Source organism: Mus musculus, chromosome 2 (assembly GCF_000001635.26).
Source record: "Mus musculus strain C57BL/6J chromosome 2, GRCm38.p6 C57BL/6J".
Lineage (NCBI taxonomy): Eukaryota > Metazoa > Chordata > Mammalia > Rodentia > Muridae > Mus > Mus musculus.
This window is the reverse complement of record NC_000068.7, coordinates 20,500,662-20,524,997: the sequence shown is the minus strand read 5'-3', so window position 1 is coordinate 20,524,997 and position 24,336 is coordinate 20,500,662. Positions and strand designations below refer to the sequence as shown.

Genomic DNA, 24,336 nt, shown 5'->3' with positions numbered 1-24,336 from the left:
ATGGTTAGAGAGTCAGTCAACAAACAACTAATGTATAATTTGAGCGCCAGGTCAGTGCTTTGAAGAGCGAAAGAAGATATGAAGGTAGAAACTGACTAGGCTGTTTCAGAGCACAGACTGAGCATCTGTCATTTTGTAGGCTAGCACTAGATGGAGGCACCCATTGCCAGAGGAGGCAATCAGGTAGATGGATCCCCGCCACAGAGCTTTCAAGAAACCTTTAAAAGCCAGAAGAGGAGGTCATGTTGGGGACAACAACCCAAGGATGATACTAGGAGCCCATGGCCTCCAAAGAGAATAAGACACAGATTCAAATTCTACCAACAGCCAGACATAATGATGCACACCTGTATTCCAGCCCTTGTCAGAAGGCAGGAACATCAGGAGTTAGTATCCAGCCTTAGCTACACGAGTTTCAAACCCAGCCTGGGCTGTATGAGGCCCTGTCTCAAATAAATTTTCCCAATGATTATTGAAAGCCTACTCTGCCAAATGCTTACAGCTCTTCACACTGAGCACCTACAGGGGTTGCAAAGCTAAGTGAGGAAACTGGGAAAGCACTAGCAACAGTAAAGGCTTTCCAAACCTGCAGCAAAGAAACCTTAATTCAAAATCATATATATATATATATGATCATCGATATATATGATATATATATATATATATATATATATATATATATATATATATATATATATATATACACATACACACAATCAGGGGCTGAAGAGTGAAGAGATAGCTAGGGGCTTAAGAGCATTTGCTTCTCTCACAAAGGCTCTGGGCTTGATTCCCAGCACCCACATGGCTGCTCACAAATGCTTGTACCTCTGGCTCTAGTGGGATTCCTCTCGCCCCTTTATCTCCACAGGAACCAGACACACACACACTGTGGGGAAAGTGGTACCTAGACTCAGGCACACACACATACACATAAAATAAAAAGTAAACAAACAACACAAGTAAAAACAGGCGTGTGGTGCATGCCTATAATTCCAGCACTTAGGAGTAGGAGTTCAAGGCCATCTGCAGCTACATAAAAACTGTGAGGCCATCCTGGGCTACATGAGACTCCATCTTAAAAACAAAGCAAACAAAACGCAGGTTGAAACAAGGCTGAGCTGTTTCTGGCAGTGCTCCCCCATGATGCTGTTTCATAGGAGCCTTGATTCTGAACACACACCATGCATGCTTCAGTGGCATCTGCCACCATGCCACAACTTGCCAGCAAATACTGCCTCAAACACACAGACTTGGATTCTATTACTATGTTTTGAATTTCAGTGCTTTCTCTATGCATGCAAAGCTTTATGCTCTTATTGAGAAGGAATGGTTTAATTACGGAAAACAAGAACTTTAAATAGCTTCTTACTGTTATCCTTCATCGTGTAACTATCAAATTAGTGCATCTTCAAAATGTATTATCTTAGAATGTTTGATTTTTAAAAAGTGCTGTTCGAGATGCTGACTTGAAATACATTTAAAAAATCAGTCAGTAAATATTGGCTTGAAACTGGGATGGAATTTCTGCAATTTCTGAAATGGCTATAAACATACTTTTGACATTTGTGTTGTGTGTTTATATGAGTGATATTCTCAGCCCAATTATAAAACCAAGCTATCAACACTGAAGAGTATTAAAGAAGCCCTGCGTCTTACAGTATCAAATATTCAGCCAAGATGTAAATCCTTATATAAAGATAAACAAGCATATTCATCTCAGTATGCAATTCTTTTGCATCTTTAATAAATGATCAAAGTACACACACACACATATAAACAAGCTTCTTTATTATTTAGCCCCATAAATATATAATTTATATACCTCTCTTATTATAATTGCATGTATCCACAGTCATCCCAGTTGAAAGGCACTAGGGACAGAAAGTTCAGGAAGCGTTCAAGCCACAGTATCATCACTGTTGCCGATATTCTCAAGATGACCATATGCCACCTTTTCCAAACAGTTCTGACTTGCAACTGTTGCCCAGTGAAATTATTTATAGAGTTCTCTTTTATTCTCAAAGGCGTCTGAGTTTGAACAATGAGTTACATGATCACCCAGGGTTTCCTTATACAGTTGACAGATAAACCAAAATCCCTAGGGTAGGAAGCTTTGTCAGCCTTCTGTCTAATTAAGACTGGTTGGTTAAGTGTCCCTCCATGTGACTAGCATGTCATGGGATGTTAGATGCACATGTGTGAGACATGGTCCTGGACCAGCACCCTTGGGTTGTAACAGCGTGAATGGACAAATGCAGATATAAAGCAGAGTTGCAGATTTGAACGTGTGGCACTGCAGGTGATGTTGTTCTGAAAGATGCTGCCTCCTCAGCTCATCCTCAAAGAGCCATGCATGTCTCATCAAAGCACGCATGTGTCAGCCAGAGTCAGATCTTGAAACTCTGACTGGGACTCTCGCCCTTCTTTTGTGATTTTTCCATCTCCCCCTTCCAAAATCACTAGCCTGTAAGTTCTCGGATGCCTGGGTGCCACTCTCAGACTTGTCCTTCTTCACAGAGACTGACGAGAGAGACAGCTCAATCCCCAGTCTTCCTGGTAAGCCACTGACCAATATCTAAATCGACTCCTGATATGTTTCTCAATCTTCACACACCCTAAGGATTTTCTTCTCCCTCACCCAAGAGGGCCCTCTGCCATGTGTCAAAATGCTTTCCCACGTAGGTAAACGCACCTCATCCTCCCAGTTACCTGGAGCAAATATTTTCAAGCTGTCTCTGACCTCCCTTTTCTGTTCAACACTACATCTGATCTAAGCGAATTCCTTTGGCCTTGCATTCAGTGTCCGTCAGGAATCTTCTTCCTTCTTATCACAATCTGCTTATCGCCATCTAGACTAGAGCCGCACGGGGTTTCCTCAGAAGGCTTTCAGCCCTTCCCCCAGTCCGCTGGTGTTAAGCCCCAGCCCACACCCCAGCCCACCAACGGCCTACTAAGACAGTAGAGTTCTTGCCTAACAGGCTCATGTCTCTACGTTCATTCACAGGGCTCTAAATTCGTTAATTTAAATTAATTTAATTAAATAAAAGGCAAGTCCAATTTGCTAGCGGCGGCCTCACCTCCTGTGAAGGAAGCTAAAGACCTTCCCACAGTTCCATAAGGCCTCCATAATCTGGCCTGGGTTGACCTTTCAACCTGTTCCTCTTCCATCTTCCTCCCAGGTTCCTGCTCTCCCCTCTCCTGCTGTGCTTTTGGTTTATTCTCATCTCTGCTCCTCCCTGATAAATCTGTATAGTTTCACCACCACTCCCTTGTTCCTGTCTTATGTTCCCCTCTAGCCTTACTTTTAGCTAATAGAATCACCAGATAAACACACAGGATCTCCAATAAAGTTTGAAGCTTGAGAGCATAAAACACACTTTTTTAGTATAAGTCTAACCCATGCAATATGGAAGAAATACATATGCTTTAGAAATTACTTATTGTCTATCTGAAACTCAAAGTTAACTTAGGCACTCTGTATTTTCTTTACTGAATCCGGCATTCCAGACATCTGACACGTTCAGCGTTTTGCTTATGTCTTCATTGTTCACCTCTACCCCGCCCCACCACAACTTGGCCCTTAGAACATCAATCCAATAAAGGGGAATACTTTTCAGTCTTCGCTCTGCATCGCTGGATCCCGGGATGCTGGAACACTGACTGCTAGATAGCACAAGTTCAATATTCGTGGAGTGGATGAGTAAGCAAGGGGAGGCATCTGACCATCGCAACCTGGGACACAGCAATGACTTAATCCGGTTGTTTCAGGGTTAGTTCTTAAACTGGTCCCAAACTAATTGTTCCCTCTAAAAATCTGGCTCGTTCCTTTCAGGACAGGCCCAGAGGTTGGATCCCTGAAGTAAGAACCGTCCTATCAAAAGAGAGCAAGTTGGGGGCCTTTCCCAGACTGGAGGCCACCAACCCTCAAACTGCGCTCAGACAAGTGGACTGCCGCTCCAAGGCTCAGGGGTTCACTGAACATTTAGCAGGCAGGCTTCCTTTTCAGTTCTCTAGGGGATTTTTCTCTCCTAATTGTATTTTCTTCTGTCTGGCTTGGCTTTGCATTTTCAGTGTGGATGAGTCATGTGCTACTTCCTTTTTTCATTTTAAAAAACACACACCTTTTCCCTTGTGCATAATCCCCACTCCCACGCGCTGTTGTGCACAGCCCTGCACATCTTTGTGTAACTAACTGGCCCTTCCATGAACCTGGACGGGTAGGGAGGGGCGGTTCGAGATTGTGTGGTAGGTGCCCGGACAGTCTGCAGTGAGAGGGGCTGAGGAGCGCTGGCATCAGTCTGCAGCCACCCACCCTCCCGGCAAGATTTATTCGGAACTATATAAGGTTCTGGAAATTCCCAACGGAAAAGCCAAGTCTATTATAAACAGAATGTAGAAAAGAAACTGCCTGGAGAAAATACAGGAAAACTGTTTTAAGAACTCCCAACTTTTACATTTAAACAGAAAGCCCCAGAGTTCTATCTATCATCTAGATGCTCAATTACTTCCCAGCCGTTCAGGTCTGCAAAACAGAAACATCCTTAAACTCCAATTTAACTCTAAAGCGCCGCAAAACTTTGTAGCCCGCAAGAAGCTGCCCCCATGGAAACTCCTAACCAATGAATGGAACCACTGCGCCCGGGAGGTAGGTGTAAAATTGTCTTTTCGAACCTCCCGAAGCACCAGGAAATTATCAAATAGCTGCCGGGAGATCCATTTGTCATTGCTTAGAGATCTCGCACAAACTGCTTGCTCACTGTTCGACCAGTTTGACACCATGCACCACCTCTTCACCGACTTTAGGAAGATCTCACAAGAGACAAAGTAGAGCCAAGAAACCACAGCTCTGGGCTCAGTTTGAAAGTACACCCCACCCCCTCGCCCAACACACACACAAACACACACACACACACACACACACACACCACACACCCCCACCCACCCTCACACGCACACGCACACACACACACACACACCCCAAGAAGTAGACTTTTTCTGGCGCCAGGCGCCCGGTCTCCTGTTCTAAGCAGCGTGCGTGTAACTCCATCTTTGAGGACTGTTACTTACGGGGCATCTGTCTGCTGTCTCCGGAGGGAGGCAGGTTCGGCTCACATTTCTGGCCTTCGCTTTCTTCCATTGTCCCTGCCGGCCGGCCGGGCTTCTCCCTCTGGAAACTTCAGAGCGCAGTTCGGAAAGCTCGCAGAAAGCGCTTGGAAGGGGGCCCGGGGGTGGGGCGGAGGGGACTGGCGAAACCCCACCCCAACTAGTCTCCACTCCGGTGCAAAGTCTCCCTCGCCCGGGAAGACCGCATTCCAGCGCCCGGCCTCCTCGGCCCAGGTCCCGGAGCGTCCGCCACCCTCCTGCTGTCGCCAGGACTGGGGGCTGTGTCTTGTAGGCGGTGGCTGTCCCCGCCTCTGCCGCCCAACAGGTGACGGCTCTGCTGACCTAGGACGCAGCCTGCTGGGTTTCCCGGGACTCGCAGCTTAGGGATAAGGCAAACACTTCACACAGGACTAGGGACAGGAACTGCTGTTTCAAGTCAGGCCTAGCCCTCTTGAATCTCAGGAGCCCAATAGGCCCCCCAGATAGGCTGAGTAATAAGGATCGAACTGTCGAATCCCCCAAAGTTATGAGAAATCTCTTTAAAAGTTTTCTCTTTAAGGTAAGTATATGCTAAATGTGAAATAAACACTTTACACACAAACTCTGTGGGGGACTAACCAGCATCTATGAAGAAATAGTGCAGTCGCCTCCAGTGACTTCAATAGCTTTCTTACCTGGACTTTAACCCCTGCATGTTAAACCCTTTTCTTGTTATGATTTTTTATTCACCTTCCCTTTCTTGGACTCCTCCCCTCCCCCAACATACACACACACACACACACACACACACACACACACACACACACACACACACACGTGTACACACACACGTGTACACACCCACACCCACATCCATACACACAAACACTCCTCTTGATCACAAATCTGAAAAGCCACTTACTAAATCAACCTTCTGAGTCTCCCAAGCTAATTACTTAAAAACCTCTGAAAGGTAATTAAAATGTTTTTTCTTTGGATGGGCAGAATTACATCTGACAGACTTGTTCTCCTTTTAAACTACCTACAAATATTTATTTTGTTCACTACTCAGTCCTTGGAAAGCTGGCAAAGTTCCCAGAAAGTGAAACTAGGAGGCACAATGTCCACACACAGAAAGGATGGGAAAGGAATCTAAGCAACATTTGCCTCGGCTCCTTTAGAGATCTGAAGAGAATCCAATAGCTAACAGAGAAAGTGTGACATTTAATCTACAGCCTCAAATCATCTCAGGGCAGAGGACAATGGTCATCTTGCCTGCCATACCTTGACCCAATTCAAGCAGGACTGGACATTGATTTAGAACCGGAATGTGCACAGAACAATGGCTGGCCTCTGGGCCAGATTCTGACCTTGAGTCACCTGTGTGTCTTGGCAGCAGTAGGGACATATTTTGGCCATTTTGAACATAGAAATGCGGAAGTCTCTAAAAGACAAAAATGTGTGCCACAAGTTAAGGTATGAATGACACCCATGTTGGGGAAAGAGCCCCTCCATTCCTAATAGGATTTTTCTGGAAATCCAAGACAATGTGGAGGTCTTGTAGGAAACTCAAGCAGTGTCCTGGCAAGGGGAATACAGACCGTGTGTTTATTTTATATTTAAAGATTTATTTTTATTTTATGTGTATAGGTGTCTTGTGCCCACAAAGTCAGAAAAGGGTGTTGGTTCTCTCTAACTGGTGTGAGATGGTTGTGGGCCACCACATGGGTGTTGGGACAGACTTGACTGAAAGAGCAACAAGTGCTCTTTCTGACTGAACGAGCAACAATTGAGTCATCTCTCCAGCACCAAGGAGTAGGTTTACACAGCAAATAACTAGAAGTTTCCATGACCTTGCAACAGCAGCACCCAATGATCTTACCCAAGGAGGTCATGAAGCACAGTTATCTCCATACTCCTGGCTATTTATTTAGGTATAAGTATTCAAAAAGGGACACCCACTTGGTGGTACAGGCTTATAATCTCAGCTACTGAGGCAGGAAGATAGTAAATTCAAGGAGGCTTGCCTTTGCTACAGAGTGAGTTCAAAGCCTTCTCGAGCAACTGATAACCTGTTTTTGAAAGCCCAAGAGGTAGGAGGGTGTAGCTCAATGGTAGAGCATTTGCCTAGCATGTTCAAGGCCCTAGGTTTGAATGGAAGCACCACAAACAAAACATAACAAAAAACAACCAATCAGACAACAACAACAAATCCAGAAAACCTTCACAGAGGTAGAGTCTCCTGCATTCAGGCTTCAGGTTGGATTGTTCTGGCTGTCTTTCTAGGTATATTTATGTACTTGGATATGTGACTGTGCATGTCTTGCATGCCTGGAGCTCAGAAGAGGGCATTCAATCTCCTCCTCTACCACTTTCTACCGTAATCCCACTGAGTCAGGTCTCTCCCTAAACACTTTTGGCTAGTCTACCAGCCAGCAGCCCTCCCTGTCTCTGCCTTCCTCAATCCTGAATGTACAGGAGGTGCAGGAGGCCCAACTTGGCATGTGGGAGCTCATACTTGTATAGCAAGTACTCTTAACTGCTCAACATCTCTCCAGCCCCTCAAGTCATAGGTGGTTGCTGTTAAGTTTTCAAATTATCAATACCAGTGGAAGGAGCAGTGAGCTGAAATAAGAGGCTAGGGGCTTTGATACTACCAAACCTGTTGCCCTGTGGGACAAGCCAGCCTCCTCTGAGCAGCTCTCTCTGTCACTCGAACGGGAACAGCCTCCATGATGAAGGCAAAAACCAGCAGGCTACTTACTGCAGCCAGTCAACAGGAACCTTCCCTTCAATTGCATTCAGACAGGACAGATCCATTTGTAGATAGGAATGATATCGCCACCCTCCCGGTGCTGTGTGCAAAGCAACTGAGCCAGTTTTAGGCCTCTGTAGATCCTTAGATGGGCCAAACACAGGGAGTTCTTCCACAATATCTGGACCTGGGGACTCTAAGCAACCTAAAGAATCCCTCCACTGTCCAAATGCCTCTGCTACTCTCTCATGCAAAAAGCAGACTGCTGCTACTTTAATAGATATTCCAGATATCCTGCACAGGAGAGATGGGAGGATGAGAAAGACCGTGAACCTACGTCATCAAAGACTGAGACCCACACACGCAGTGATGGTGAAGTGTCCTCCCGCAGCATGTCCCACATGCTGACAATTTTATAGGCAGAGCTGCTGTGACTCACTGGACTTCTTTTGCTTCTCCTTAAGAACAGGGTCTGAGCTGGGTGGTGATGGTACACGCCTTTAATCCCAGCACTCGGGAGCAGAGGAAGGCGGATTTCTGAGTTCAAGGTCAGACTGCTCTACAGAGTGAGTTCCAGGACAGCCAGGGCTACACAGAGAAACCCTGTCTCAAAAAAAAAAAAAAAAAAAAAAAAAAAAAAAAAAAAAGAAGAAGGACTGAAAACATTTTTTAAAGGACACAGTTCATGTCATTTTACCTGCTATTTACATATCTCTCCTCCAGGCACACTGCCCTTATTATTCCATTGACTGTCAAGTTTCTAGAAAAAAACAAACATACATACATACACACAAACATACATACATACATGCAGAGAACCAGTTGTTGTATTCTGCAATCTACATAAACTTGCACTCAAACTTTCAAGAAAAATACCACGATTGTCATTCTAGGTGCTAGAGAGATGGTTCTTTAATCTAGAGGCAACTCTGGACAAGAAGTTTTCTGTGCCTTTAAAAATATAATTTTTGGCTTTCAAATTTTCTATCATATCCAATCTGTCCAAAATTTGCAGGAAAGCAAGAACCTAAATTTAGTTTCCTTCTAGTTTTCTAGAGAGCCACAAGAATGATCCTGGGGGTTAAACTTTCAACACTGGGCTGGTGAGATGGCTCAGCGGTTAAGAGCCAACTGCTCTTCCAAAGGTCCTGAGTTCAAATCCCAGCAACCACATGGTGGCTCACAACCATCTGTAACAAGATCTGACTCCCTCTTCTGGAGTGTCTGAAGACAGCTACAGTGTACTTACATATAATAAATATTTAAAGAAAAAGAACAAAATATATTTAAAAAAAAACTCCATTATGCTGCAGAAAAAGCAAGAAAGTAATCCTTCAATAAATCTAAAAGAAGATAGCCACAAGAACAGAATACCAACTCTAACAACAAAAATAACAGGAAGCAACAATTACTTTTCCTTAATATCTCTTAATATCAACAGACTCAATTCCCCAATAAAATGACATATACTAAAAGACTGACTACATAAACAGGACCCAACATTTTGCTGCATACAGGAAACCCACCTCAGGGACAAAGACAGACACTAACTCAGAGTAAAAGGCTGGAAAACAATTTTCCAAGCAAATGGTCAGAAGAAACAAGCTGGAGTAGTCATTCTAATATCGAATAAAATCGACTTCCAACCCAAGGTTATCAAAAAAGACAAGGAGGGGCACTTCATACTCAGCAAAGGTAAAATCTTCCAAGAGGAACTCTCAGTTCTGAATATCTATGCTCCAAATGCAAGGGCATCCACATTTATTAAAGAAACCATAGTAAAGCTCAAAGCACACATTGCACCTCACACAATAATAGTGGGAGAATTCAGCTCCCCACTCTCATCAATGGACAGATCCTGGAAACAGAAACTAAACAGAGACACAGTGAAACTAACAGAAGTTATGAAACAAATGGATTTAACAGATATCTACAGAACATTTTATCCTAAAACAAAAGGATATACCTTCTTCTCAGCACCTCATGCTACTTTCTCCAAAATTGACCATATAATTGGTCCCAAAACAGGCCTCAACAGATAGAAAACTATTGAAATTATCCCATGCATTCTATCAGATCAAAATGGACTAAGGCTGATCTTCAATAACAGCATAAATAATAGAAAGCCAACATTCATGTGGAAGCTGAACAACTCTCTACTCAAAGATAACTTGGTCAAGGAAGAAATAAAAAAAGAAATTAAAGACTTTTTGGAGTTTAATGGAAATGAAGCCACAACATACCCAAACTTATGGGGCAGAAAAAAGCAGTCCTAAGAGGAAAACTCATAGCCCTGAATGCCTCCAAAAAGAAACTGGATAGAACATACATTAGCAGCCTGACAGTACATCTTTATAGCTCTAGAACAAAAAGAAGCAAATTCACCCAAGAGGAGTAGATGGCAGGAAATAATCAAACTCAGTGCTGAAATCAACCAAGTGGAAACAAAAAGAACTATTCAAAGAATCAACCAAGCCAGAGGCTGGTTCTTTGAAGAAATCAATAAGATAGATAAACCCTTAGCCAGATTAGAAGGCACGGGGGCAGTATCCTAATTAACAAAATCAGAAATGAAAAAGGAGACATAACAACAGAACCTGAGGAAATCCAAAACATCATCAGATCCTACTACAAAAGGCTATACTCAAAAAAAAAAAAAAAAAAAAAAAAAAAAAAAAAAAAAAAAAAAACAAAACAAAAAACAACAACCTAGAAAACCTGGATGAAATGGACAACTTCCTAGACAGATACCAGGTACCAAAGTTGAATCAGGATCAGATTAACCATCCAAACAGTCCCATATCCCCTAAAGAAATAGAAACAATCATTAATAGTCTCCCAACCAAAAAAGCCCAGGACCAGATGGGTTTAATGCAGAGTTCTATCAAACCTTCAAAGAAGACCTAATTCCAATTCTCTTCAAACTATTCCACAAAATAGAAACAGAAGGTATTCTACCCAGTTCATTCTATGAAGCTATACAATTACTTTGATCCCTAAACCACACAAAGATCCAACAAAGAAAGAGAACTTCAGACCAATTTCCCTCATGAATATCGATGCAAAAATACTCAATAAAATTCTCGCAAACCGAATCCAAGAACACATCAAAGCGATCATCCATCATGATCAAGTAGGCTTCATCCCAGGGATGCAGGGATAGTTTAATATACGGGAATCCATCAATGTAATCCACTATATAAACAAACTCAAAGACAAAAACCACATGATCATCTCATTAGATGCTGAGAAAGTATTTGACAAAATCCAGCACTCATTCATGATAAAAGTCTTGGAAAGATCACAAATTCAAGGCCCATACCTAAACATAATAAAAGCAATATACAGCAAACCAGTAGACAACATCAAACTAAATGGAGAGAAATTTGAAACAATCCCACTAAAATCAGGGACTAGACAAGGCTGCCCACTTTCTCCCTACCTATTCAATATAGTACTTGAATTCCTAGCCAGAGCAATTAGAAAACAAAAGGAGATCAAGGGGATACAAATTGGAAAGGAAGAAGTCAAAGTATCATTATTTGCAGATCATATGATACTATATATATATAAGTGACCCCAAAAATTCCACCAGAGAACTCCTAAACCTGATAAACAGCTTCAATGTAGTAGCTGGATATAAAATTAACTCAAACAAATCAGTGGCCTTTCTCTACAAAAAGGATAAACAGGAGGAGAAAGAAATTAGGGAGACAACACCCTTCACAATAGTCACAAATAATATAAAATACCTTGCTGTGACTCTAAGGAAGTGAAAGATCTATATGATAAGAACTTCTAGTCTCTGAAGAAAGAAATTGAAGATCTCAGAGGATGGTAAGATCCCCCGTGCTCATGGACTGTCAGGATTAATACAGTAAAAATGGCTATCTTACCAAAAGCAATCTACAGATCCAGCTCAATTCTTCACAGAGTTAGAAAGGGCAATTTCCAAATTCATCTGGAATAACAAAAATCCTAGGATAGCAAAAACTATTTTTCCTAGTCAGGGTTTCTATTCCTGCATTCCTTCATGACCACGAAGCAAACTGGGGAGGAAAGGATTTATTCAGCTTACATTTCCACATTGCTGTTCATCACTAAAGGAAGTCCGGACTGGAAGTCAAGCAGGTTAGGAAGCAGGAGCTGATGCAGAGGCCATGGAGGGATGTTCTTTACTGGCTTGCTTCCCCTGGCTTGCTCAGCCTGATCTCTTATAGAACCCAAGATTACCAGCCCAGGGATGGCACCACCCACAAGGGGCCCTTCCCACTTGATTGAGAAAATGCCCCACAGCTGGATCTCATGGAGGCACTCCCCCAACTGAAATTCCTTTCTCTGTGATAATTCCAGCCTGTGTCAAGTTGACACACAAAACCAGCCAGCACACTATTCTCAACAATAAAAGAATCTCTGGTGGAATCACCATTCCTGACGTCAACGTCAAGCTGTACTACAGAGCAATTGTAATAATAAAAAAAAAAAAAAAAAAAAAAAAAGCATGGTACTGGTACAGCGACAGACAGGTAGATCAATGGAATAGATTTGAAGTCCCAGAAATGAACTCACACACCTATGGTCACTTGATCTTTGACAAAGGAGCTAAAACCATCCAGTGGAAAGAAGACAGCATTTTTAAAAATGGTGCTGGCACAACTGGCCGGTATCATGTAGAAGATTGCAAATTGATCCATTTTTACCTCCATGTACAAAGCTCAAGTCTAAGTGGATCAAGGAACTCCACATTAAACCAGAGACACTGAAACTTATAGAGGAGAAAGTGGGGAAAAGCCTCGAAAACATGGACACAGGGGGAAAATTCCTGAACACAACAGCAATGGCTTGTGCTGTAAGATCGAGAATTGACAAATGGAACCTCATAAAATTGCAAGGCTTCTGTAAGGCAAAAGATAGTGTCAATAAGACAAAAAGGCCACCAACAGATTGGGAAAGGATCTTTACCAATCCTAAATCTGATAGGGGACTAATATCTAATATATATGTAAAGAACTCAAGAAGTTGGACTTCAGAAAATCAAATAACCCTATTAAAAATGGGGTACAGAGCTAAACAAAGAATTCTGAACTGAGGAATACCAAATGGCTGAGAAGCATCTGAAAAAATGTTCAACATCCTTAATCATCAGGGAAATGCAAATCAAAACAACCCTGAGATTCCACCTCACACCAGACAGAATGGCTAATATAAAAAATTCAGGTGACAGCAGATGCTGGTGTGGATGTGGAGAAAGAGGAACACTCCTCCATTGTGGTGGGATTGCCAGCTTGTACAACCACTCTGGAAGTCAGTCTGGGGGTTCCTCAGAAATTTAGACATAGTACTACCGGAGGATCCCGTAATACATCTCCTGGGCATATACCCAGAAGTTGTTACAACTTGTAATAAGGACACATGCTCCGCTATGTTCATAGCAGCCTTATTTATAATATCCAGAAGCTGGAAAGAACCCAGATGCCCCTCAACAGAGGAATGGATACAGAAAATGTGGTACATTTACACAATGGAGTACTACTCAGCTATTAAAAACAATGAATTTATGAAATTCTTAGGCAAATGCATGGATCTGGAGGATATCATCCTGAGTGAGGATTTTTGTTTTTTGTTTTGTTTTTCGAGACAGGGTTTCTCTGTATAGCCCTGGCTGTCCTGGAACTCACTCTGTAGACCAGGCTGGCCTTGAACTCAGAAATCCGCCTGCCTCTGCCTCCCAAGTGCTGGGATTAAAGGCGTGCGCCTCTACCACCTAGCAATCCTGAGTGAGGTAAGCCAATCACAAAAGAACACACATGATATGCACTCACTGATAAGTAGATAATAGCCCAGAAACTTAGAATACTCAAGATACAATTTGCAAAACACATGAAAGTCAAGAAGAAGGAATATCAGCCAGGCGTGGTGGCGCATGCCTTTAATCCCAGCACTCGGGAGGCAGAGGTAGGCGGATTTCTGAGTTCGAGGCCAGCCTGGTCTACAAAGTGAGTGCCAGGACAGCCAGGGCTCCCCAGAGAACCCCTGTCTCAAAAAAAAAAAAAAAAAAAAAAAAAAAAAAAAAGAAGAAGAAGAAGAAGGAATATCAAAGTGTGGATACTTCGTTCCTTCTTAGAATGGGGAACAAAATGTCCATGGAAGGAGTTACAGAGACAATGTTCAGAGCTGAGATGGAAGGAAGGACCATCCAGAAACTGTCCCACCCGGGGATCTATCCCAAAAGCAACCACCAAACCCAGACAGTATTGCATAGGCCAGCAAGATTTTGCTAACAGGACCCTGATATAGCTGTCTCTTGTGAGGCTTGCCAGTGCTTGTCAAATACAGAAGTGGATGTTCACAGCCTAGAATCTATTGGATGGAACACAGGGCCCCCAATGAAGGAGCTAGAGAAAGTACCCCAGGAGCTAAAGGGGTCTACAACCCTATAGGAGGAGCAATAATATGAACTAACCAGTACCCCCCAAAGCTTGTGTCTCTAGTTGCATATGTAGCAGAGGATGGCCTAGTCGGCCCTCAATGGGAGGAGAGATGAAGAAAATATTTAAAAAACAAGACAAAGTGAACAAACCAGTCAACAAAAGTATGTGAAAGGAGGCATCCTGTCGGATAAGCATGTAGCATCCTCATTCTGAGGGTGTGTGTCATGTCTAAGTCAGGAGGGATGGATAGTTAACAACTGGGAAAACACTGTTGAGATGAACTCCATGGGTGGGGAATGCTGACTTTCTTCCTCCCTTGTTTTGACAGCAAACTATCAGGCAGCTCCTGCGACCTTATACTTAAATCAAAAGCCAGAGCACTTGTGAGGAGAGGAGGTACTAAGAACAGTCAGAGTTGGACAATTAGAACCTGAGACTGTCCCCAGTAAACCAGCACAGATGCTCACCTGTATGCAATCCAAGACAGGCCCCATGTGTTCTTCAGGTTGCCAAATGGGAAGGGTTCCTGAAAAGTCTATTTGTGCTTCTCAGCTAACGTTCTGTGGATGAATTTTACCCACTAATGAAAACAAGGGTGGGCCCTTCCTCAGCTAGAGTTCAAGTGGGCATACCTTGAGCATGGCCTCTAAGTTTGCCTTGCTGGATGGCCTGGAAATCCCAGCATCCTGCCATTTAAGAAGTAAGGAGTTCAAGTTGTAGCCTCCCCTCCCCCAGCCTGAAACCTGCTTGCTCAGGGGTGGAGCTTCCCGCTCAATCGTTCTGCCATGCCCACTGCTGGAACCTGCCGCTTTGCTGTTCGGAGCCACACACGTGTTCACCCTGCTACTGGACCCCGAGACCAGTTGGCGGGAATCGGGTTCCCTCCCCCTTCCTTTATAACTGAATGTCGGTACTAGTAAAATTGAGCTTTGAACAGGATGAACTTGTCTTGGCTCCGTTTCTTCTTTCTCCCCGTCTAGTTCCTCCCTTAGCTCGAGTGGCCATCTCAGTCGAACCCGTTCACGTTGCGAGCTGCTGGCCGGCCGCAACACAAGTGTCCCCTAACACATTGCTTTGCTTTGTAGATGGTTGGGGATATCTTGTGTTCTTCCACATGTATTCCTTGTACAGTTACATAACAAAGCTAAATCTAACCTCACTGTGCCCCGGAAGCACATGTCCTTTCTAAGTAAGACTTAGTTGACGTCCAGTTTTTTATCAGGTTTCTTTCATGTACTCAGATCTGCCACTTGGTCACCACAAACCATGTCTGGAACCAGGGATCCCAGGTGGCAACTTGTAAGTGAAAACTGCAGCCTGCATGGTTTACCCCTTTTACCATACAGTGAGCCAAGCTGTGCCTGCCACCTTCCAGAGTTCTAGACTTCCAGGGCAGAATTCACCAGAATATGTGAACTTGCATAGGGCCAAGCAACTGCTTCTGATATCAGCCTTACAACAAGTATCTGATGGAAGTGGTTTTTCATTTTCTGCCCCTGGGGCTTCCCTAAATGCCCTCACTCCAGACTGTAGCAGAGTGGGGCAAGAACTAAGGGGGACCCAGCACATAGCTAGTTGGGTGAGTCACAGTGTGGTTGTCTTAACATCTCACTTGGCAGATGAAGGCTTACTAAGTCCCTGATTCTGGTTCCCACTCTACTCTGTCTTCAGGCTCTTGCTCCCTCCACAGCAGGTCTGGGCATCTTTGGTTCTCTTTTTTGCACCACAGTTGCTCCAAGTGACCCCTCAGTTATTCTAATTTTTTGTTCTACGATGACATGGAGAATAAAGTCAGACTTACTAAGGGCAAAGAAGGCTTGCTTATCTATTGGTGGAAAAAAAAAAACTTAACCAACTTTCAGAAGAGGTGGGAGGAGCCAAACTGACGTCAGACAGAGGAAAGAGACCTTGTGCAGACTGCGGGGACACAGACTCTGGGTAAGTGAGGATGCTTAAGTTGCAGATAAGAAGGGTTGCTGCATAAGGTGATGGTGGTAGAGCAAAGGCTCTGGATGTCACCACAAGTAGCCAGAAAGAGGGAATTCCTAAGGTCCGGGTGAAGCATAGGGAATACACCTCCCTAGATGACCTTTGGCTCCTCTGCCCCCACCTCAGGAATCCCAGCTCTTTCTATTCAGTCCCCTTCAGGGCAGGGGACTCTAGTGGCTTTGGAAGGATCACTTTTAGACTGGGAGAAACTGAAACAAACAGCATGTTTCCTGGCGAGAGAAAGCTATGAAAGCTGAGAGTCCCTCTAAGAAGAGCAGAGTCAAGCTACAAAGACCAAACCAGCTACCTGGAAAAAGCAGAAACCGGCTGAGCTGCCTGGAAGAGGTTTAGACAAACAGTGTCACTTGGAAAGGACATTTCAACCTGTTGAGCTGCTTTCTGACTGTGTAGTGTGCTCCAGGTCCCCAGCTTTGTGAGCTGTCACTCATGCTGGGGGAGGGCCTTGGTGATGCAGCTGTCTTTGAGTTATTTCTGCTCCCGTAAGTAATCCCTTACCCATTGCAAATAATCCTAATAAAACTCAATGTTCACCAAATTGGACTTTGGTGGTATCCACACTTTGGTCTGCCATGGGTTTCCATTCTAGGGTGAATAGATACGTGTGATGTGTTTCCCCAGGAACAGTTTAGTCACACAACAGGCCTGCAGCTGGTTTGGAGGCTAAGCTCCAGTGAACTAGGCTACAATACTCAAGGGGTTTGAGTGTTTGAGCATCCTGAGTCACCCAAGGACTCAGGGAATGCAAGCTCTGAATCCTCAAGCATCTTAGAACTTTTGAAAGCATTCATGCACTTCAGAAGTTAGTATGGACAGTAATTTTATTTGTATGTTTTCTGTATCCCAGCCCACAGCACCGACCAGGAGGTCACTACTGTATGCTTTCCAGGAGAGAAAGTCTTTATTAGGAAGGACTCATTTCCTGCACAGTGGGTGAACCGATAGAGGAGTGGAAATCCTGCAGCCTCTCAGCTTTGCATTGTTTAAGGCAAGGTGAAACTCAGGTCCTCATGGGCTTTGAAAACTTAAAATTCTTCATTTCCCTGCTTTTAAACATTCTCTTTTGCAAACTTTAGCAAATTCGACCTGCACCAGAATTAGTGGAATAAAACACTTAGTTATAGGGTGAGCGCCAGTGTGCATAACATTGCCTTCAGAGCTGCCTTTACTCAGCAAAATTCAATTCGGACAAGTGGAAAGGATGAAAGGTGGAAAGGCAAAAATCAGGTGGGCAAGATGGCTCAATGAATAGTGGCACTTGCTGCCAAGTTTGGACCTCAGTTTACTCTCTGAAACCCATGGTGGAAGGAAATATCAAAACAACATGGCATACACACAAATAATAAATAAACAAACAAAGAAATAAAATGGCAAAAAGGAAAAAGCTAAAGTGCTCTCTGCCTCTCCAGCGCACACACTGGTGATTCTTCATCATTCTCAGGTGCATGTGACCAGGGATACAGAGCATCCTGGGGCAGCTAGTTGATGGTGTTCAAAGTCTTTGTCTGTGATCATCCACCTCTTCATGTAGCAATGGCATTGCCTGGTTCAATCTGCAGTGCAACTAACCTGGCTGAGCCTGCCTGAGTTCTGGCAGCCCATTCTTTCCTCTGACAGAATCTGAACAAGAAATGTCTGGGAACAGGATGTAGACCGAGTATCCAGTGGTCCCCAATTCTGGGAAGTTAGGTATTTCCAGAATGAGAAAATTTGGGTACTAAACTAAAAAAAGACCCCTATAAAATAGATTGAATTGATGTCTCTCTCCCCAAGTGAGAGGCACAGAAGCAGGCAGTATGTAATGCAGAAGTGGGTCTGGGGAAAAGAGAAAGAGAGAGGGAGAAAGAGAGAGAGAGAACAGTGTTTGGGAAGCAGCAGGTGGACAGGCTGGGATGGAGACTCCAAACAGGACAAAGAGTTGCCTCATAGAACTTGGAACTGTCAGCAGCCTTTGTAACTACTGCTATACCCGGAAAGCCACAAGCAGTGTATTTGTTCAAGACCGAGGAAGCTGTGTCTCTGTCTTCCTATGTTTGCACACAAATAATAACCTCAGCTGTGGGCACATTTATCCCATATTCCCTAAACAGATCACATCTGTGTAAAGTGGGAAGCTCAAGGGCAGACTTCACTGATTGCTTATAAAATAAAACAATAAATTCAGACTATTTCAACACACACACACACACACACACACACACACACAATGTTCTTTGTCCTGTCTCTCCAAAGATTTATATGAAGTAGCTTAAAGTTACCTTCGAGTATATCCTTTTAATAGTAAGATAATTGACTTCAAGAAGCTTCCAAATACTGCAGGTAAGTGAATATGTGCAGACTAAACTCAGGAAAGGAATGAAATTTAAGTAGGAAGCAGAAAAAAATGATATTGCTTAAGTTTGATTCCTGAAACTGTAGCTTCCTGTCTCCCCTCATCAAATTGGGAACATTTATATCACTCACTAAAAACATTAAGGGTTTGTTTTAATTCTGTTAAGTTATGGGTCTTGGGTAACAGTTACATATTTTTACTTAGAAGTGGTAAATATGTAACAGAAAAATATCTGGGTGTGGTGATTTATGCCTGTAATCCCAGACTTAGGAAGCTAGTGTAGGAAGATTGTCGTGGGTTCAAGGACAGCCTAAGCTATGTATAGTGAGTCCCAAGTCAGCCTGGGATACAGACTGAGATTGTCTCAAAAACAGTGGAACAAGAAAATAAACTAATAGAGCAAAATGTTGAGCTGGGATGTAGCTCACTGGTCTAGAGTACGAGAACAATGTGGATGAGGTCTGGCATTTATTCCTCATTGCTAAAGGGGAAGAAAAACGTAAAACATTTTGTTCACAGTAATTCTTAAAATTGTTTTGGACATCACGATCTGGAATATACTGATTTTAGCCAAAGGTGACCGACCAGTTTATCCCACTCATTCACAGACACCTTCTATCTCAGGTCCCTTGCTGTTTCTATAACAGAATATCCAAGACTGGGTTTTATAAATAAAGAGGTTCATCTTTGCTCAGAGTTCTAGAAGTCTGGTAGAATATGCAAGCTGTCTGTTGGGCTCTCAGTGAAGGCCGTGTGCTACTCTACTCAGGGCAGAAAAGCAGATGGGACAGCGGATATGTGGGCAACAGAAGCCTGTTCATGAGAAGGCAATGAGGGGGAAGCTGAGGACACTGGAGAGAGTCAGTACACACTCCGAGGAGAACCCATCAGTCATCCCCTGAGTTCCTCCTCTGTACATCAAAGGCCTCTGAAGAGTCCTGCCACCTCTCAACACTGGGGACCAAGTCTCAACATGAATTTCAATGGGGAAGCAACATTCAAATCAAAGCAGTTTCATTGTTCAAAACCATATTGAACACTGGCCAGTGGTGGGAAGAAAGATGCTAACACTTGTCAGGGAAGCTGTGGGTTTGGGACTATTTCTCACAGTTCCTTGTATATTACCCTCTCTTATGGCATTGTGAGGTGTCCATGCAGTAACAGCTTTAGCCACCTTTAATCCCAGCTCTGACCATAACCATTGGCACATACTGAAACATTCACTCCTTAAGGGAGGTTCCTACAACTCAAGAAGCTAATGAAACTTCAAAGGCTCAGAAACTCAGAAAGTTATAAGACACACAAGACTCCTCCTCAATGTTGTAAAGTCAGCACCAACTGCTGGGGCCAGTGTTTCTCCAGGATAGCCTCATGCAAATTGGCCAGGGAGTTCCTGGGAGACAACTTTGATGTGTTGTCACCTAGGCTAGGGTGGGATTTCTGGTGATGCACTTGCCTTTGAGTCACCTATGCTCCTGTATGTAACCCCAGGAAACACATGCCTACTAAGCTAGACTTGAGTGGAATTCTATCTTTGGCTTGTTGTGGGTGCCCTCTTTGGGGTGAACTGACAGTTGTTCATGGCTCATCAAGCAAAGTCACAAATGCACATAGATCTTGACTGTTTTGTTTCTGCATCCTAGGCCTGCAAGGAGTGATGAGAATGAGCAGCTGACAGAAATGATGTCTGCGTGCACTCTGTTATGAGGAGGGAGGGCACTTAGTGACATCGACAAAGAACAGGGAAGAATGAGCGGCCACCTTATGGAAGAACAGAAAAACCTGGCAGCAGAGAACTACTAGAAATTGGGAGGGTGCTTCGCAGGGAAGAACATGTCAAGTCTAGAGAGTTTTAAATGTAATGGCTAATTCCTTGAAAGAACATGGAGGGTAAGGGATGAGGGGTGGCAGCAACTCCTGGAGATCAGAAAGTAATTTCTAAAAGTTAATGGTGAGATGGGGACAGAGATGACCAGAAGATGGTTAAATGAAATGAGGCCCAATCTTGAGGGTTTTAGCATTTAACTTGTATCTAATATACTGTAACAAGCGAATCAAGTGCTTCTGTACTTTATTGCTTCTTCAGTTTGCTTGCTTGTTTTGGGAGAGCTGGAGGGAGAGCCAAAGGCCTTACACATGCTAGGCAATTGCTCTACCATTTACTAGCACAATGTAGGCCGTTTTGAAAGGGGAAAAGAGCAGCCAAGAAATTGGGGTTCTCTGTTCCATGTTAAGTGTCTGCTGAAGGTTATGAGCAGCCCCTTGCCTGCCCGTCTACCCCTTCCATGTACTTATATGAAAGAGCAAATACTCAGCCACCCGCATACCTTGGTGTAAATATTTGCCCAAGTTAAAGTTCATTCATTCAACATGAGCTTAAGTCACTATGACAATGAAATTATACAGACTAGTAAGCTGGGATCTATGTTTATTCAACGAAAAGATAAAATTCATCTATAATAACATGGCCTGGTGAAAAAAAGAAAGAAAGAAAGAAAGAAAGAAAGAAAGAAAGAAAGAAAGAAAGAAAGAGGAAAAGGAAAAGGAAAAGGAAAGGAAAGGAAAGGAAAGGAAAGGGAAAGAAAAGAAAAGAAAAGAAAAGGAAAAGAAAAAGAAAAAGAAAAAGAAAAAGAAAAAAGAAAAAGAAAAAGAAAAAGAAAAAGAAAAAGAAAAAGAAAAAGAAAAGACCAGAAGGTAATGACGTAGAGCTGGGCCTAGTGATGTATGCCTTCAATTCCGACTCTTTGGATTTGGAGGCAGAAAGATCAGAAATTCACAGCCATAGAGGGTTTGAGTCCAGCCTGTTCTGCATGAAACCCCATCACAAACAAAAACAAAACAAACAAAAAATGTAAGTGGCCGGTGAGATGACTCAGTAGGCAAAGGTGCCTGCTCAGAGCATGGTAGCTTGAGTTCAATGTCTGGGACCACCCACACCTAGAAATTGTTCTCTGAGTACTACTCATGAGCCATAGCATAGCATGGGTTCTTCCAACTAGCTAAGTAAATAAATGTAGTAAAAATTAAAACCCAGACTTATCTAGTTTGCTTGTCTGTTGCTGTGATAAAGCACTATTGACAGCAATCTGGGGAGAAAGGGTTTTTTTGATTAATAGCTTGTAGCCTATCATCAAGGGAAGCCAAGGGGTTAGGGGGACACAACGTAGGAGACCATGGAGGAGCTCTGTTGCTTGTGGGGTTTGTCATCTACCCAAGATAGAGTCTTGCTAAATAGCCCAGGCTATCCTGGAACTCACCATGTAGATCAGGTTGGTCTTGAATTCACAGAGATCAGTCTGCCTCTGTTTCTGGGGCAGGGAGAATTAAAGGTATAAACCACCATGCTCGGTTCATCTATCTCCTTTAAACAGTCCAGTTCTGACTGCACCATCTGCAGTAGGTTGTACAAGTGCACATCAATTATTAATTTAAAAATGTACCATAGATTGTAGCAGTAGGTGATTAATCTGCTTTTATCTCCCCGGCGGCAGTGGTACTAGTTCCTTGATGCCCACCCCAAAGTTCTGGATTCTCCAATGAAAGACACACACACTTAATATGTCTTTTATGTCTTAAACATATTAAACTTTATACTTAATATGTCTTAAACAGCTCAATGATTGGGCCACTTCCAAACTTTCACGTTGTTAACACCTCCCCTCTGCTACTCCTGAGTTATTATTTACTAAAATCTATATTCCGTCTTTGCTCCTAGACCCAATGGGGGTGGGGCCGCTCTTCCCCAGCGTTTATATGATTGGTGCTCTTTTCTGCAGCTTTCAGACCTGGACCTTACTCCTTTCCTGGCAGGAGATTCTAAATCTTCCTTCCTCTCCATCCCACCTCTGTCTCCCTGCCCAGACATTGACCACTAGCAACTTTATTTACCAATTGAAACCAAATGAGGGGCAGGGACGCTAAGCATCTTACATTTAGGATTCTCGTGCAATTTGGGGAACCCAAATAAGATAATGCAAGTTTAGGCCAAATCCACAATAGATATGCCTACAGGCCAATCTGATGGAGGCAATTCTTCAATTAAGGTTCTCTCTTCCCACGTGGGTCAAGTTGACAAGTGTCTTAGTTGGCTTTTGTCAACCTGACTCAAACCTAGTCATAGTTGGGAAGAAGAAATGTCATCTGAGAAAATGCCTCTATAAGGTTGGCCTGTAGGTAAGACTGTAGAGAATTTTCTTAATTAATGACTGATATGGGAAGGCACAGCCCATTGCTGGTGGTGTTGCCCACTGGACAGGAGATCCTGGGTTGTACAAGAAAAGAGGCTAATCAAGCGATGAGAAGCAAGCCAGTTGGCAGTGTTTCCTTCATGGCCTCTGCATTAGCTCTAACCTCCAAGTTCCTGCTCTGACTTCCCCAGATAATGGGGAATAAGCTATAAGATCAAATGAACCCTTTTCTCCCCCAGTTGCTTCTTTTGGTCATGGTGTTTTATTACATCAACAGAACCTCAACTAAGACGACAACTAAAGCTAACTATTACACAAACCAAAATAACAGCGATAAAACAAAGCTAAACAAATAAAGATAAAAGCCGGGGCAGAAATCACAATTACCAGTTTCCAATGTGTGCAGGACTAGCAACACGATTGCTCTTGAACCTGGTTAGCTTGAACCAGTAGTTCGTAGTCTTCAATCTCTCTGCACGTGGGCTCGCGTGTAGATAAAACAGGCTGGATAGACTCTGAGACCTCACCTCCTCCCTCTCTAACTTTTTTGTTTGCTTGTTTGTTCTTGTTTATTTGAGACAGTGTTTTTATGTAACTGCCCTGGCTGTCCTGGAACTTATTTTGTATAACAGACTGGCCTGGAATTCACAGAGATCGGTCTGCATCTGCCTCCCATGTACTGGGATTAAAGGCATGCACCCCACACCTGGCCTTCTTCCTTCTCTTACTTAGCTATCTGGGTTACCTTTGATTTCTATGCTGACTAAACATATAAGGCCTTGGCTGGGTCCCTTTTATTTAATTTTGTATTTTAATTATACAAAAATTTCATTTTCAACCTGATATTTTCAGACAAGATTGGGTATGCTCAGAGCGGTATTGTCATAGGCCATCCTGTTTCCTTATATGTATACAACATTTTAATCATCTTTTTTGTTTTGTTTTGTTTTGTTTTGTTTTTGTTTTTTGAGACAGGGTTTTTCTGTATTGCCCTGGCTGTCCTGGAACTCACTTTGTAGACCAGGCTGGCCTTGAACTCAGAAATCTGCCTGCCTCTGCCTCCCAAGTGCTGGGATTAAAGGCGTGTGCCACCACCGCCCAGCTATTTTAATCATCTTAAATACCTTTCATTAGCCTCTTTTGTTCTCAACCCCAAAGGTGGATCTGTTCCCTCTCCACTTCCCAAAATAGTCCCCTTATGCTTTCATGCAATTTTTAAAAGTCCAGATTCTTCATATAAACTTACTATATCTATCCTTGTGTGTGTGCATCTCTGTGTGCAAATGCATGTGACTGCAAGGAGTTGGGGGGGACAGAGGTCCATGCTGTGATTCTCCTCTATCCTGCCTCACCTTCTTATAAGAAAGGCTTTCTCCTGGAACCTGAAGCTTGCTGATGTGCCTGCACTGGCTGGTGAGCAAGCCCCACCAGTCCTCTGGTCTCTGCCTCCTCAGTGTGGGACTCTTCGACATACATCACTATGGGTGTTGCATGGGTGTCAGGGTTCAATGACAGGCCTTTGTCTATGAGGCAAGCACA

The 24,336-nt window shown here is 43.3% G+C and overlaps 1 protein-coding gene across 15 annotated transcripts in view; it reads right to left on the bottom strand.

The window, feature by feature from the left end:
- Etl4 (enhancer trap locus 4) overlaps positions 1-24,336 on the bottom strand; it is a 900,329-nt gene that overhangs the window by 285,538 nt on the left and 590,455 nt on the right. For 3 of the 15 annotated variants that reach the window (NM_001369134.1, NM_001177630.2, NM_001177631.1), the window contains exon 1: positions 5,071-5,485. The exons of 10 other annotated variants lie outside the window; for them this stretch is intronic. In NM_001369134.1, the coding sequence (NP_001356063.1) occupies positions 5,071-5,140 (70 nt within the window). In that variant the 5' untranslated portion in view covers positions 5,141-5,485. Of the gene's footprint in view, positions 1-5,070; positions 5,486-14,738; positions 14,952-24,336 lie in introns of those variants that run through there. 2 more of the 15 variants (NM_178059.5, NM_029895.4) reach the window with 1 other exon arrangement.